This window comes from Rhineura floridana, chromosome 1, assembly GCF_030035675.1.
Source record: "Rhineura floridana isolate rRhiFlo1 chromosome 1, rRhiFlo1.hap2, whole genome shotgun sequence".
In the NCBI taxonomy this organism is placed as follows: Eukaryota; Metazoa; Chordata; class Lepidosauria; order Squamata; family Rhineuridae; genus Rhineura; species Rhineura floridana.
The window spans coordinates 104,997,961-105,014,993 of NC_084480.1; the positions used below are offsets into that span (position 1 = coordinate 104,997,961).

The 17,033-nt window shown below is 43.7% G+C and overlaps 1 protein-coding gene across 5 annotated transcripts in view; it reads right to left on the reverse strand.

Annotated features, from left to right (window-relative positions):
* The window catches only part of GDA (guanine deaminase), a 73,385-nt gene extending 56,448 nt beyond the window's left edge, over positions 1-16,937 (reverse strand). The window contains exons 1-2 of one of the 5 annotated variants that reach the window (XM_061628006.1): positions 16,900-16,937; positions 3,718-3,806 (exon numbers count right to left, since the gene is read on the reverse strand). In XM_061628006.1, coding sequence (XP_061483990.1) covers positions 3,718-3,806; positions 16,900-16,902 — 92 coding nt within the window. In that variant the 5' untranslated portion in view covers positions 16,903-16,937. Of the gene's footprint in view, positions 1-3,717; positions 3,807-14,483; positions 14,562-14,688; positions 14,764-14,796; positions 15,299-16,132; positions 16,209-16,899 lie in introns of those variants that run through there. The other 4 variants (XM_061628015.1, XM_061627978.1, XM_061627988.1 and 1 more) reach the window with 4 other exon arrangements.
* Positions 16,938-17,033: the final 96 nt, after the last annotated feature.

A 17,033-nucleotide genomic window follows, 5' to 3' on the forward strand; every position in this document is an offset into this window, starting at 1 on the left:
GAGCAGATGGTCCATCAGCTACCCATTTCTTATTGACAGTTGCAGGCCTATAGGCCACATGGTAGCTGTTTCAAGGCAGGGTTTAATTTGTGCCAGTGCTCCACATTTGAAGGCTGAGAACTTATGACCTAAGAACTGATGAAAGTGCCCATAAGCAGATATAGAATGAATTTTCATCACCAGTGGGTAAGTGGCCCCAGACATCATGGATGAGGCAGAAAGCTCTCAAATGAGAATAATCCTACACTAAAACCATTTTTATCTGTTTTCTTTTTCTGCTTGTTTTTCTGCCTCTTTCGAAAGGTGCTTTAAAATTTCAGGTGTGAGGTTGAGTTTATTGTTGCAAGGTGGCTGTGATGTTCCTGTATATAGATATTCCTGTAAATATGGTAAGCGCAGGTTTATTAAAGTATAACTGGTAAGTGGACTGAGTGAGAAGGGGGAGTACATGGGCTAGAATGCTGGAGAATGCTGTATGATGATTGGCTGAGCGTTTGAGTGGCTGAAGGTATAAATGAGAGGATGACAGTTGAGAGAGGGGGTTGGTTAAGGAGAGTTCTGAGGGTCGGTTGTTGTGGGTTGGAGTTGGTTGTGGGTTGGATTGTATTAGGCTGGTATTGAGGCAGATTATATATGACTAGAAACATAAAGAGTAACACAATATATGAAACCATACACTTGTTAAATATACCTTAAGTAATCTGGTTATTTCCTGGTATTTATACATAAATATTTTCTTGATTTACCAAAAGCCTGATCCTTGGCTGGGGCTTTCACAGACCAGAAGGGAGGGAAGGGTATTTACCAAGGTGGAGAAACAGTATCAAATGGTGGCAGCGGTGAAGAGATAGTGTTACATCAAGTATCCAGAGCAACCCAGGGCTTTATGCTTTATAGGCACAAAGATACAGGGGGGCTGTGGCCTGCAAGTGCACCCAGACACAAAGTAACAAAAAGCCAGAAGGAGACTATGGCAAAGTCCGAAGGCAATATTGTAAAATAGGGTGTGGCTGGTGGTGCTGCCTAACAGTGGGATCTTGCGAGATCTGTGCTAGAGCCAGTGAGAGAACAAATAAAAACCAGGATCCTGACTGGAGGGACCTGACAGGTGGTGGTGGCAGGTGGGATCCTGACAGTGGCCCTGAGTGATATATGTGTTTTTCTTTCCATTAAAAATGTATGCATCACTCTACAGCCTTCATGTCTGCCTGTGCTTCCTGATCTGAGAGAGTATCTCATGACACCTTCCCCTAGGCTTTAACGAAAGCTTGGGAAGCTGGAGAGGCTATCTGTGAGTACCAGAATTTGGCCCATTCATTAATTTTTTTCCCAAGGAAAATTCTTCCTGTCACCTTTTAAAAAAAATCTATCCACACTGATTTCTTTAAAAGTAAAAATACAACCTTCCCTTAAAAACAACAGCAACAAACAATAACAGTGAACAGCTGTCAGGATGATGATAGACAACCTCCACAGCTTTCTTGCACTTATAGGAAAGGCCAGTCAAGGACACAGAGTTCTCAGTAAGTACAAGTGCTCAGGAAAGCTGCAGAGCATAGAGAGATGATTTGCAGAATGAAAAAAGGGCACTCCGAAAGCCCTTTGGTCACCTAAATACAACAAAAACCCACCTTGAGAATTTCACTGAAAATTTCTCTCCACTGTGATGATTTTTGAATACAGTTTCTTTTCTCATTAATTAACAGAAAATGGGGGGGGGAGCGCAGAAGAAATTTTTGGCATAGGACTGGATGAGAGTACGTTATTTCCAAACAGCCCCAGGATCTCTCTTACACTGTAAGCATTTATCTCAAGTGTGCCTGTCATGGCTCAGCCACTCACACTGTCATACAGAAGGGGAGAGAATCATATAACTCTTGTATGGATTGTGCCCATCATTTTGAACATTTTCCTAGATAAATATATTACAATATTTGCTTTATGTTGATTGCTTCTATGAGTTATATAACACTGATTCAGCTCTCTGGAGGATGCCTACTTCTGTTGCTATCCCACACTTCACATGATTCTCAGTATTTTAATCAATCATCATATGTGATTCATGAACATCTTGACAAATTGTCAAGCCTTTTTTGGTTACGTGAATTCTGAAGCCCAATCAAAAAACAGGCCTCTCTTAAAACAGGCCTCTCTTATACTGTACTAAACACTGTTAATAAGATTTGCTTTCCATGAGTATTGATGCTAGTAAATCTTGACAGTCTTAATATTCAAAGAAAACAAACCTGAACAGATTGCAAACCATGATTATATGACATTCTAATTTTAATGAACTTTTGTTGAATTGTGTGTGAATGTGTTATTCGCTCAGCTGGGTTTCAACAGTGTGATCTGCACAAATGTTTCTCTCATATGCTGAAACCTAGCCTTTCTATTGCACAAGGAGGTAAAACAAAGAGCTCCCATGCTGCTCTGCCAATTTCCTGCTACCCAAGACAACCCACACTTATTTAACTCAGCTGGAGTTTGCAGCCAACCTGTTCTGGCAAAGCTTTATAAAATAAATAAATAAATAAATAAATAAAGATGAAAAATAAAAATTTTAAAAGAACATTCTGCCTTAATTATCAACTAACAAACACCTCAAAACTAAATGCATATACTTGAAAGTAAGGCTAACACCCTCCAACAGTAGTCAGCCACTTTGGAGCAGTATCCCTATTTCAGTGGAATGGCTCCTTCAGCTAAGTGGTTTGCACATTTAAATACCTCTTGTCACTGTAAACAAAATTTGTCTACAAGGCCTAATTACAAAGCTACTTTGGAGGGGGCAATTTCAAACAGGGAAGCAGCTTGGGGTGTGTGGAGAGACAGATGTTTAACATGCCTTTGGAACCCCAAAGGAGAAAAATGGTTGGAGGTGCTTGGCATCACTGTTCCATCCATTTCTTCCTGTGGGTATTCCTTCTCATCAATTTCAACATGTAACAATATTCTTACTTAACATTTATATATCATGGATGCAAACTTCAGCATTATCCGCAACCTGCAGGGGAAGAGGACTGGGGTTTAAAATCAAGGGATAGTGTGGATACAAGGAAGTTAAGCTGTAAGCAAACACAAAATGTGAAACTATACAAAATGTTTACTATTTACATGGTGCAGAAGTTAAGGTGGGACTTGTAATATAAGGTTTCCTTGCTTTTTGGAGCATGAATGAAAGGTCTGTCTAGTGACTACATTCTAGCCCAACATTGGCCATCCAGCTGCTTCCCATTCTGGGAAGCCCATAGTCTGCTTTCTGCAATTGATATTCAGAGGCACATTTCTTTGGAAAATGAATATTCCATGATTGACTATTTTGAAGGGGTACTTTCCTTCATGTAATTGACCCCATGTTTGTGTACACATATATACCTATTGAGGTGCAAGGCAACTGGAGCATGGCCTGAGAGATGGATCTCCAGTTCAAATCTCACCTCATCTATATACTCACTTGGCAGCCTTAGGTTAATAACTGTCTCTCAGCTCCAGCCCAGCTATCCCTCCCCTTCTTTGTAATATAGGTGTAATATGTAATATGCAGATAGTTGTGCTGATCTACCTTACGGGGCTGTTGTAGGGATAAGTGGAGAAAATGCAAAGTAGTCTGAACCTCAGAAAAAGTATTGCATAAATAAAATTATCATCGTCATCAACATAAAAAAAGATAGACAAAAAGATTTGATGACAAAAGGAAAATAACGAAATGCATACTTATTACTGAGCTCGCGAATGTCAGATGCTTTGAATCCCCACTTCTTTGCCAGTTTCTCCTGTTCATCAACTGGTTCCAAAAATGCAATCTGAGGAAGGGAAAAGAATATAAGGTATTTAAATGTTTATGTTTGATATACCTCTCTGTTCATGTTTAGTTAGATTCACATTTAATGGCAAATTAGTAAAGGCTTATTTTAAAGAATTTGAAGTTCATTCTTTTAAGGCACAGATTAATTCATATTAAATGTTCCACTTTATTGCTCTTCCGAGGTAACGCCAAACTATTGATCATCCATAATGCTGGAGACTGTGGTGTGATATTAAACTTCAAATACCCCTAAAGTATTTAAGTGCTGCCCCTGTTTTTCATCTATAATGCTAAGGGCACAATTCTAGCCTTACCAGGGCAGCCATGGGGCTTAACAGAGCAGCAGAGTAATCGTCTGCTATATCCGCATCCTTGTCACTTGCACCAGTTGGGGCAGAACAGGGGAGGGAAATCTTGTGTTTTTGATAAACCAAATACACCACAACTTGCTGGGAGCATGGCTGTCTTAAGATCCAGAAGATCCTTTGCCAACTCAGCTTCCAGCCCCCTACACTGGGTGTTTATGCTGGATATCACAAGGGTAAATACTGCTGGTATAGCACAGTGGGGAGGAAAGCTTGACTGGGAGTCCAGAGTCTGAGTTCAAATCCCCGCTCGTGTCTCCTGGGTGTCAAGGGCCAGCTAAAGATTGCCCCCACAGTGAGTGGCTCAGGGGTTACATGCCCTGCCACCTGTGCAGCCATGGGCAAGCTGCACAGTTCCAAGGAGCCCAGTTGCCCCCCAGCTGGCAGTTGCGGACAAGGAAGGGACTGGCTTGTGCAGCTGTGGCAAGCTGAGCAGGCCCTCACCAGCTGAAGAGGACTAGCCTCAGAGGGAGGCAGTGGTAAACCCCCTCCGAATACCGCTTACAATGAAAACCCTATTCATAGGGTAGCCATAAGTCAGGATCGACTTGAAGGCAGTCCATTTCCATTTTCCAAATACTGCTGAAAGTAGCTTGCATCCACTTGCAGTATGTATTGTGTTGCTGGACCTGATTGACCCATCCCTTAATATCTCTAACATCTTTCGACTTTTAATATCTAGGCTTGTTGATTGGCGGACGGGATAGGGGCATGTGTAAACCAGGGGGGGAGGAAGGGGGGAGGGTTGGGGGCCAAAAATAACGAGATTGGGCGGCAGGCGCTGGAATGGTGCTGGGGGCAGACCACGTCAATCTAGAGGAACAAGGAATAGATACATAATATCCATCCCTTGTTCCAGGTCTGCCCAGAACCAGAAGGAAGCTGGGGGACTCAGGATTCCTACCAACCTCCGGCTGCTGATGTGTAATGCCAGGTCTGTAGTACAAAAAACATCTACCATCCGTGATGTGATCTTGGATGAATGTGCAGACCTGGCATGTATTACGGAGCCCTGGTTGGATGAAGCCTCAGCTCCTATTCTTGAGGCCATGTGTCCACCAGGTTTCCGCTATGCACAGCAGCCGAGGGTGGGAAGGCGGGGAGGGGGAGTGGCAAGAGGGTGTTATGCCACTAGCCCTCAAGGAGGCTATTATAAAGCCCATCTTAAAGAAGTCCTCCTTGGATCCCCAAATATTAAACAACTTTCGCCCAATTTCGAATCTACCATTCTTGGGCAAGGTCATTCAGCGAGTGGTGGCTAATCAGCTGCAGACACACTTGGATGAAACGGATTATCTAGATCCATACCAATCGGGTTTCAGGACTGGACATGGGACTGAAACAGCCTTGGTCGCTCTGGTAGATGATATGAGGAGGGCATTGGATAGGGGAGAATTCACCTTCCTTGTCTTCCTAGATCTCTCAGCGGCTTTTGATACCGTCGACCACGGTATCCTTTTAGATCGCCTGGAGAGTTTGGGATTGGGAGGCACGGTTTTACGGTGGTTCCATTCCTTTCTCTCCGATAGGCGTCAACAGGTAGCATTGGGTGATCAGGTTTCAGACCCTTGGCCTCTCAATTGTGGTGTGCCACAGGGTTCTATCCTCTCTCCCATGCTATTTAACATCTATGTAAAGCCGCTGGGAGAGATCATCAGGAGATTTGGGCTGCAGTGCCACCAATATGCGGATGACACTCAGCTCTATCTCTCATTCAAATCTTCACCGGAGAGGGCTGTGGAGACCGTATCCAAGTGCCTGGAATCCGTGAGTGGATGGATGGGCAGGAACAGGCTGAAGCTGAACCCTGACAAGACCGAGGTACTACTTGTGGGAGACAAGGGAAGGTTGGGAGATGTTGATCTGGTGTTTGGCGGGATGAGGCTGCCCCTACAGGACCAGGTCCGTAGCCTTGGGGTCATTCTTGACTCCAAGCTGTCCATGGAGGCTCAGATTTCGGCCGTGAGCCGGGCAGCTTGGTATCAGTTACACCTTATACGTAGGCTACAACCCTACCTCCCTGTTCAACAGCTCCCACTCGTAATACATGCCCTGGTCACCTCTCGATTGGACTACTGTAATGCGCTCTACGTGGGGTTACCCTTGAAAACAACCCGGAAATTGCAACTTATACAGAATGCAGCGGCGCGCTTACTTACCAACAGCCGCCGCCGTGATCACATTACGCTGGTGTTATTTGATCTACACTGGCTGCCGGTTGTTTTCCGGGCCCGATTCAAGGTGTTGGTCTTAGCCTTTAAAACCCTGTACGGTTTCGGCCCAGTTTACCTGAAAAAGCGCCTCCACCGCCACCAATTATGCCGCCCGACCAGATCAGCCACGCAAGGCCTTCTCTCAATCCCACCAACCAAAACAGCTAGGTTGGTGGGTACTAGGGAGAGGGCTTTTTCTGTGGTGGCCCCCACTCTCTGGAACTCCCTCCCGTTTGATCTCCGACATGCCCCTTCCCTGGATGTATTCCGCAAGGCCCTGAAGACGTGGCTATTTCAACAGGCCTTTGAGATCTTTGGGATGGGTTAATCTCCATGATTTTGTCATCTATTATATGCTGTATATGTAAATGTTTTTATAAATGTACTGATGACTGTCCAGTATTTTATTTATTGAGATTAATGTGACTGCATTTGATACTATTGTATTTTATCCCATTTTAATGTACGTCGCCTAGAGTGGCTATCTGCCAGATAGGCGACACACAAATTAAATATTATTATTATTATGGACAGCTCCATTAAGGACCTTGGTGGTGGTACAGCCTACACCCCTATCAGTAGAAGCCAGCAGATCTAGGCAGAGCTGGATGGTGAGACATTTCTGCCTCATCCAGTTCCCATCCAGCATGGTAGATTAAGGATCTGGCTCTGCCTTTTTTCATACAAGCAAAGGTAAATACCCATATTCCTACAACATTATTGGGTGTAGTATTATTGGGCAAAGTATGAAGGGTATTTTAATGAGAAATGAGAAAACTCAAGGGTGATGTAATTGAGGTTTATAAAATTATGAACAGCATGGAGAAAAGACCCATTTCTGTCTGTCTGGGTGCTTTCACACTAGGCACTGGAGTGTGGCATTGTCACACTCCACTCACTTTGTACAGGCCATCTATACAAAGTCATCATCCAATTATTGTCATCCTGTATTTTCCCTATAATTCTTCCATCTGTTTTCAGACAACAGAAGTCTGACTTTTTTTCAGAAGACAGGAAGAACAGTGGTATCTTAGATGCCCTTCATGCTATTTTTCATCTTTTTAAAATTATGGGGTTTGACCTAGTCTGTAACCAGCCTTCCTTGTTAGATGGGGCAGCCACATTTCTAAGTTTTTGGAGGGGAGGGCATTTTTTGGAGAGGAAGTACATAGTGCCAGCCAATTGACCTCTCCCCCCACCCCTTACTGATGGAGAAGATGTGAGGGCCTCCATGAAGAGAATGTGTTAACTAACTTACACAATGAACTATGTAAAGGTCAAATTAACAGAAAATTTAGTATGAACACCAGGGATTAAATGACTGGCATATTCTTTGTTTCATAAGAAAAAGGGATGTTAAGGATACTGTGAACAAGGGGATGCCAGAAGGTGATAACTTCTCCTTGAGAGTCCCTCCTTCTAGTCTTTTTCCTGACCTGGGTACATGGTGGGAGGAGGGGGAGTTTCTTTGCGTAAGCAGAAATCCTTGCATTATTGGAGCAAGTAAGTTGGATACTGCCCGATGTTAGCACCTCCTACAGATCCATAACTCTCTTAAATGTTGATTACAAAATACCAACATCAGTACTAACAAGATGACTAAACAAAATCATTTAAAATATATTCAAAAAGATCAAGTGTCTTTAAGGCAGACAAATATGAACATCTGCAGATCAATAAATATTTTTGACAATATAAAAGACAAACAAGCAGCTGCCTGCATACTTTTAGATGCTAAGAAAGCCTAGGACAGATTGGAGTAGGGGGTATTTAAAAGACCGTATATTACAAGGCACAGTATTCACATATGGCAAATGGGGTGGGGTTGAGGAGAGATGGGAGGCAGTTGCAGACAGTGAGACTATATCTGTGTGTAGTGTTCTGTCCTGGCATTCTCTCTTGCTGAAGTGGAGTTTATGTTGGTTGGTTGTGTCTGCCGTTGTGTGCAAAATGCCCTTTCTCCACAGTATTCCATTGCCAGAGGGTCCTCCAGAGCTCCTGGGCCCCAGCATTTGCCTAACATGCTGGGTGGTGATGTTGGGCCATTATTGTGGCCATATTATGGAAATGAAGGGGCTTTGTGGTTTGCCTACATCATATCCATATCACACCATGATACACGCCATTTTGCACAGGTGTAACTTTGCCAGCAGAGTATCTACACCAGTGGAGCCTTCTGCCAGCAACCCTGGGGAATTCCACAGCATCGTATGTGTCCTTTAAATATCTTGTGTGTGTTCCTGTTAAGTTGATGCATGTATTGTTTTATGGGGGCTTCATTGTTCATATATTCATGTTGGTTTAATATGCATTGCATGTATGAGTTTTAATGTAACCCACTTGGGGACTGCTTTGGCAATGAAGGGGAAAAAAATTAAATAAAGAAAATATTTTTTCCCAGTGTTGCTTCATCTCTTTTTGATGGAATGACACTTAAAGCTGCTTCCTAAGGCCCCTCTGTCACAGCAGATCTTGGAAACAGGATCACACCCTATAGCCTTTTTCAGGTGCTGGGTGGTATTCTGATATAAATACTTGCTACTGAAAATAATAAATATAAACTGTGGAATTGCCCAGTAACAGTTCATACAAGGTAACAACTCTGTATTTTTTTCATTATCATTATTATTTAAAATGGCATGTTTTGGCATATGCATCCACACTACCCAATTATTCAACAGATGCATATGCTTTATAACTCAGATCTTCTAATGAGCAATAAAAGAAATGTCACAGAGATGCTGAAGTGAAACTGGGAGGAGAATGACTCATGCCACTTTCTGAACACAAACTAGCTAACTAGAATAAGTGAAAGAAAGACAAACATGCAACACCAGATGGCAAGTACTGAATGCAGGCTTGCTGTCATGGAAGAGAAGCTGCGTATGCAGTAACCATGGCAAGGTATCTTGAAATAGTTCCATTCGGGAGTAGTAAAAGGCAGTAGCATAATCATCATACAAATGTCATTTTAGGATGAATGTTCAACCAATGAGAGTGATGAAGCAGGGGTCAGTTCACACATGCGTGTTCAATACCACTTCATTTTTTGATTGCTCTACTTATTATTTATTTTTAAAACTTACATCCCACCTAATTTTATAAAAAAAAGTCAAGGTGGCTAATAAATCCAAAATTCACAATATTAAAATACATAACAATCCCCATTCCAATTCCCATTGTAAGATCAAAATATTAACATAAAAAATTAAAAACACAACAAATTCCAAAATAGCCATAAGAATGAAGACATTACAGATGAACCAGAAAAAGTTTGTTTGAACAGCTACATTTTTACCAGTCATCTCAAACAGTACACTGATAGGACTAGATTCACCTTACCTGGTAAAGCATTCAACAGGGTGGAGACCAGTATAGAAAAAACTCCTAGCCCTGATTACTGCCGTCATCCCTCATGGGACCACAGGATCTGGAGCAGTGCTCAAACAATCAGGGCCGGTTCTAAAGGGCGGCCAGGTGGAGCACTGGCCTGAGGGCCCCTGGAGCTACAGGGGGCCCCTCAGCCACCCCTCCACTCCACTTCTGCTATCCGCACCCCCCCACACACCCCACCCACTTGTCTCCTGTCTTTTACCATTGCCCTTAATGAAGATAGCGGCCGCGGTTTCCCTAAGTACTGAAGCCCCTGCCGCCATCTTAGTTGATGCCAGAGATGAGCGTGCATAGCACGCACACATGCCATCAACAAAGATGGCGGTGGAGGCGTCATCCCTTTAGGGAAACTGCGGCTGCCATCTTTGTTAAGGGCAATGGTAAAAGACAGGAGACAGGTAGGTGGGGGGCATGGGGGGGCCACACATACCCACACACACCGGGGCCCAGGGCAAGCTCTTGCCCAAGGGCCCCGGCATGCCTGGAGCCGGCCCTGTGCAGGTTCATATATACATGGGGGGGTACAAAAAGTGAGGGCAGAGGAAAACAAAATACAGAAAAGTACAGACAATGGTGTTACATATTTAACCATGGTAATTTGCAAAACAGTTTCTGAATAATTATGAGCTTTTACTATTCATCCCACAGTGATAACCACCCTTGGCTGAGACTGTGGGTGCCAATTTTTCACCTCACATCCACTTCTGGATGAACACCATCCTGGATCTGAGCCTAGGAACTGTTGCTGTAATTGCTCTTGGCTCTTCACTGCCACACATCCTATGATGTGTTGAGGTAGGCATGCTGCTGGAATAGCTATTCCTGAGTCTGTTAACTTTGGATGAGGTAGGGGTGTGTGTGCTGTTCCTTGTTCCCCCAACCCTGAGAGGCCAGTCTTAAGAAGCCCCTTTCACCCTTCATTTGATATCTCAGAGTGCTTACCAGTATTTCCTTCTTGCCTGCACTGTTTCTGCCATCTGTGAGCAGGATAATCTACTGTTTTATCATCAACAACCAATCAGTACAGAGTAGGCCAAAAAAACCAAAACACCATTCTAGAGGCCAATGTGTAAAGATGATTTTAAAAAACCTACTCAGCCCTGGTGGCCAGCTAACCCTAGACTGGAAAAGGGGAAGGTGGACAGGTACCTAGATGCAACAAACCTGAGGTGCAGAGTTGGGTTTTTGACACTTTTATACCTGGCCAAAGCCTGCCAGGCCACACAGCTATTGATGCTGCTCTTTCACTTCCTCCCTTGGCAAGCCACAACACTGCCATACCCACCATACCATTTCCCAATGAGTGAGGGCAAAAATGTATAGCAATCCAAAATCCAAAATAAACAGCCATTTGGAACTTCTTTCATCACCAACCCCAGCCCAGCCCAATAGGCAGTAGGCAGGACAAGTGGCTGCCTGGATGGGAGAATATGAGAAGCACCAGGCCACTCTGGAAAACAGACAGAGGAGGAATACAATGTTCCACACTGCTCCAAGGGTGCCAATATAACTTGAAATGACCTTGCCAATCAAATCTATGGAAGACAACTAACCTAAACACAGAAGATTCTATTCATTGTTGGTCCTATTCAGAGTGGACCCACTGAAGTTCAATAAACATGACTAACTTAGGTTTAGTCATTTTAATGGGTCTACTCTGAGTAGGGTTTACTTGAATACAACCCAGTCATTTTAGTTCACTTCTAAAAATCTCTAACTTTTTAAGATGACCTTTTTCCTTCTGCCCTATCCCAAACATTTGACTATAGTATCCTGAGCAGCAATCAGATTGGCCACAAAACAATTTTAGAAAGAGCAGAGAATTTTAAAGGGAGAGTGAGCCACCAAACAATAAAGTAGAACACCAGTAATTCTCTGTGCAAAACTACCATTCTTTCTGTGCCACCTCTTTAGGGCCACCTGTTAATTCCTACTCTTAATTCAATAGTGAGAATAAGACATAAGCTGCATTTGCACACACTAATCACCCAAGGTTTGTTTTAACCATGGTTTGTTTCACAAACCATGAGTCATCTCACAGACAAGCAAACAAGCCATGGCTTGTATCCCCAAAGCTTGGTTTGGTTTTTCAGCTGCTCTTGCCTCATTTTATGTAGCTTGGGAAGCTTCTCGGGTGGGATAGCCAAACAACCATGTTTAAGGTTATGGAATTCACTCCTACAAGAGGGGGTGATAGCCACCAACTTGGATGGCTTTAAAAGAGGATTAGATAAATTCATGGAGGATAAGACTATCATAGCCATGAACACTAATAGTTATGTTCTACCTCTACTGCCACAGACTGTATGCTTCCAGATACCAGTTGCTGGAAACCGCAGGAGCAGAGAGGCTCTTGCACTCAGAACCTGCTTGTGCGCTTCCCATAGACATCTGGTTGGCCACTGTGGCAACAGGATGCTAGGCAAGATGAGTCACTGGCCTGATCCAGCAGGCCCTTCTTATGTTCTTAAGCAAGGCTGTTGAGTTCAGCCGTAACACCAAACCATAGTAAAAGTAAGTCAACAAACCATGACGTAAAGCCATGATGTGTTATCAGGAAAAAAATTGTTAGCCTGCTGGGGCAGACTTTTAGCCACACTTTGGCTGAACAAACCTTGCTTAACATCATGCACAAATTAGGCCATAGTGAGGAAAGGGTTTTGCAAAGTAATCTTTACATTTATATGAATTGGGGCAGAAACAGAATGTGTAGTCATGTGGCAAGGAAGAAAGGAACTATATTAAATGATCTGTACAGTCAAGAGCTGCAAAAGCAGGTATCGTTGCTATGCCAAGCATTCATTAGTCACTGCAATCATGTGTTCTCCATACACATCTGAAAATGTTTGATCATGCACAATACACTCCATTAAGCTTTTAACTGTATACTTACCAATGAATGTGGAACATATAATTACACATCTTGTTAAATGAACATCTAATTAGACAAGAATTTGCTGGCTCTAAGAATATATAAGGCCAGATGGCCAAAACCCAGAAGCGTTATGTGTCTAAAGGTTGAGCAAAACTTGTTCTTGCAGGGTTGGCTAGTGGAAGCAAAATTTTTTAATAGTAATGGAGAAATTGTGAAAAGATATTGATGAAATGACTTTCTGCAACTTTTTATATACAGCAGAAAATAGCATTAAGTATAGTAGCAATGTACTACTTAGACGCAGAACAATTTGTATGAGCAGAGCAAGAGATGGGAATACCCCCCCCCCCTCCAAGAGATGTGTGAAAGGCTGGTTGAAATAATGTCTTCAGTAATGTAAATGTACCTTTTTTCTAAAGTCAGTTTTGTGGCCATATGTTCTGTAAGCCATTTATAAAAATATCTGCCGATGAATCATCTCAGTTTATTCTTGTCTTTATAGGAAGCAACATCCCGAAATAATATGATTATTTGGAGCTACCGATAGGATAAAATCAATTTTACTGGAAACTAATATCATAGTAGCCATAATTTTATATTTCAAACCTTCACAGGAAAAAGAGATGTGTCAAAAATATTGCATATCACTTTTATATTAAATGTACTAGAGATATCTATGCACAAGCCCTATTGTCTCAAACACATGTTCCCAGGTGTATTTCTAACACCCAGAGATGCCCCATTTTTTTATACACACAACACTTTACTGCTCATTCACTCCCTAAACACGAACACCTAATGTCCTCTCTCCAACACTTCCCTTCAGAGATGCTCAAACACTATCAGCCCTCTTCAAGAACCTCAATACTAATTTTATTCCGTACAACTGATATACCAACAGTCACTGGGAGAGAATACTCACAAATCTCTAGAGCAGAATAGGTGTATTATTGTAAAATAATTCAATCCTGTCAAGTACTTGAAGTATGGGCATACAAAATCAAATCAGCGTGGCAGGTGCTTCCTTGTTTTCAGTGTGTATATTTATTTAGTAGAATTTCAAATCTATCATAGCAAGTAAGGATACATGATCAAGGAGCCGTAGTAAATTGTTTATATCACCATACCACTTTTGTGAACATATGGTGCGTTATAGTACCCTGCCTTGAAAATAGTCACTCAAAATACTCATAATTCTAGCACAATGTGCCTTGATGAATGCTTCGTAAGACTATCCAAGCAGACAATGGCATAACCTGTGATATTTTTGCACTTGGCATCATCCACTGAGATTGTACTACAATAACCCTGTAAAGAGCATCCGGAATACCATTTTAAGACTGAAACATCTTGCAGACTGGGTTTGCACCATGCTGTCTGCCATCTCCCCCACCCCACTTTTCTGATTTTGTTTTAAGAGGAAGCGCTCTGTGAAACTAGAAAGCCAGTTCATTGCTTTGTGATTCACTCTCCCTGTCCGGAATTTTTGTTTTCCTAGTGGACTAACAGTGGGGTCCTATCCATGCCTATGCCTAAGTCAGCGGGGCTTACTCCCAGGTAAGTGGGTTTAGGATTTGCAGCTTAAGACGGTTACATTTATGTATCTGCTGCCTCTCAGGACCTTACAAACTCTTGGCATATTTTCTGAATTCAATGAAGTGTCATTGCCGCATCCCATCATCTCTCCTACAAGCCAACCCGGCTTTCATTTTCCCTCGGCCAAGCGTTATATAACCCAACTACACTTCCTCTTTGTGCACATTTCTTTCTGGGTGTTTCCACAGCCGCTCCCCTTTCCACACTCATCCAGGATGATGAAGAACCCTTGCCTTTAAAACGCCCATGAGTTATATAATTCAGTCTGCCCTTATCCTTCTTCTTCTCCTCTGTCGATCCCCACAAGTGTCCCACTGCTCCACCTTCCCGCTCACCCCCCAACACACGCACTTGAGGGGCTACGGCTGCTCCCTCTTCCTTCCCCCGCCCCCGCCCCCGCCCCGTCTGAGTGCTCTTCTCACTCCTGTTGCTACCCACGTCCTCGTGTTCGAAGGCGCTCATCCTCCAGCCGTCCACGTGCCGGGAAAGGCAGCAGCTAGGAACTCCCTCCCCCGTCACTCCCGCGCTACCCCCTCCCCGTCTCACCTTCCCGCTCTCCTCGACCCCCAACAGGTGGCCTTGAAGAATGTCCATAGGCGAGGAGCAGGTGGAGTGCGCAAAGGTCCCTTTGAAGAGGTGCGCGAGCAGCGAAGCCTGAGGGGAGCCCATTGCGCGCGCCACTGGGACTGGACGGGGCAAAGCGGGAGAGGGTCACCACAGGCGCCTGCTGCTGCCGGTTCCGGCCTCCCTGGCCGTGCAGCTGGCTGCCCACCCTGGAGTCAGCGGCTGCGGCTGCTGTTGCTCCCGCTCTCAGGAGTCCGTCCTCCTTCGGTGCCAAGAGCAGCTTCCACAGCACCTGTCACCATCTCTCCTCCCCCACTCGAAGACTTTCCCCCTTTGGGGTGTGGTTACAACGCACACTGGCATGCTCGCCACCCTCGTCGTCGTCGTCGTCGTCCTCCTCTCGCCCAGTGGAGCCTGTAACTCTGCAAAGTGTCCACTAGCTTAGCCTTTGATCGGAAAGGGAAAGCTCAGGCGCCATCTCCGCGGGTCCTGAGTGCAGGAGGTGCAACGTGGCTGCGACTCAGGCTGTTCAGCTTTTGCTGCATTTTTTGTAAACTTTTTTTAAAACCACCGGCAAGCAAGGACTGCCACAAAGAGCATTTAGCAGCTTTCTTTAAAGGAAAAGTAAGGTGTGGGGGGGAGAGAATCAAGAAGCAGCCATCTCTAGGGTTACTACTGCAGACCAACCCAATTCTGTATTTCCTTTATAAAATGTTATAATGCTAAGACGAGGGGGGAGTCTGTTCCCTACCTATTCTCTAGGAACCTGGGTGGTGGTAGAGACCCCCCCATCCCTCTTTCATTGGTCAGCCTCTAGTCCTAATAATGTCACAATGAAATATTTGCTCTATTCTATCTAATGGGAGCCACTGATACAAAAGGGATTTCTCTCTACCCACAGCCCAAGATCACTTCAAGGTCTAGTAGGTGAGCAGCTAAAATTCCTATCACACAAGTACAGGGTGTACCTCAGGTATAGACTACATGCCTGGAAGTTACCCGGATGGGAAATGTTATTTAATCTGGGCTTCTTGGGGAAAAGAACTGGATTTGTGTAACACACTTTCCAAAATGGAAAAAAAATATCAGGCAGCAAACCTGTGCCTGAAACCTTGAGAGAACCATTTCATAATTTGCTTATAACTAGATGAATCATTGCATTCAAGTACAAGCTTTATCCTAGCCATGATTTGCCCACAAAACATGAGGCAACCAGTGAGCCAAAACATGCCTTGTACAGCAGCACAGTAGTATTAACTAATCTAGAACTTTTTAATTTGGTAGAATTCGTTATCATTTGCATTGTGTTTATTCTCACCTCAGCCCTGCAAGGCAGATCACTGTTGTCAAAGACCCCGGGTCCAACTCCCTCACCTCTGGGCAATTATCCCTAGATAGGCATTCCTCATGCCCCCTCTTACCAGGAGGAGTTACACCCTACACCAGTCCTCTAAGATAGGTAGACTACCACCATCCCTTAACCTGTTCTTCTACTCTGAGTAAGGAAACTCAGAGCACCAATTACTGATAGAGATTCCCAAGAGTTAGAACTAAAGTTGCACTCATAGCTCTGGAGCCTTTAAATGGAAATGGACTACCTTCAAGTCAATTCCGACTTATGGCTATCCTATGAATAGGGTTTTCATGGTAAGCAAATCCAGAGATGGTTTACCATTGCCTTCCTCTGATGCTGAGAGACAGTGACTGGCCCCAGGTCACCCAGTGAGCTTCATGGCTGTGTGGGGATTCAAACCTTGGTCTCCCAGGTCCTAGTCCGGCACCTTAACCACTACACCACACTGGATCTTGCACTGGAACTTTTAACCAAACCCCAAACCAGTAGTCAGTAGCTTTATGGTCAAAGTACTGGTTTCAGAGCTACAGTTCTAAATAATACACACCAAGTAATATGAGGTAGCTTATTAAATATATTAAAAGTGCATATAAAAGAGCAGTATACAAGCTCCTTTAAGCCCAAACATCCTTAAACAGGACTGGGCATAGTCAACCTCTACATAAAACACAGTGAGAAGTGCACACAGACAAAACATAACAAAATTTACTAGCCTAAGCTAGTATTCACACCATAAAGGATAAGACCCTAGTTCCCTTCTAACTTATCATAGGCAAGTCAAGATGGAATGGAAACAGCTAAGTGAAGAATAACCCCTTTCTTATGGGGATTTGCCTGGCAACAGCCAATTAGGGCCAATTAGGGC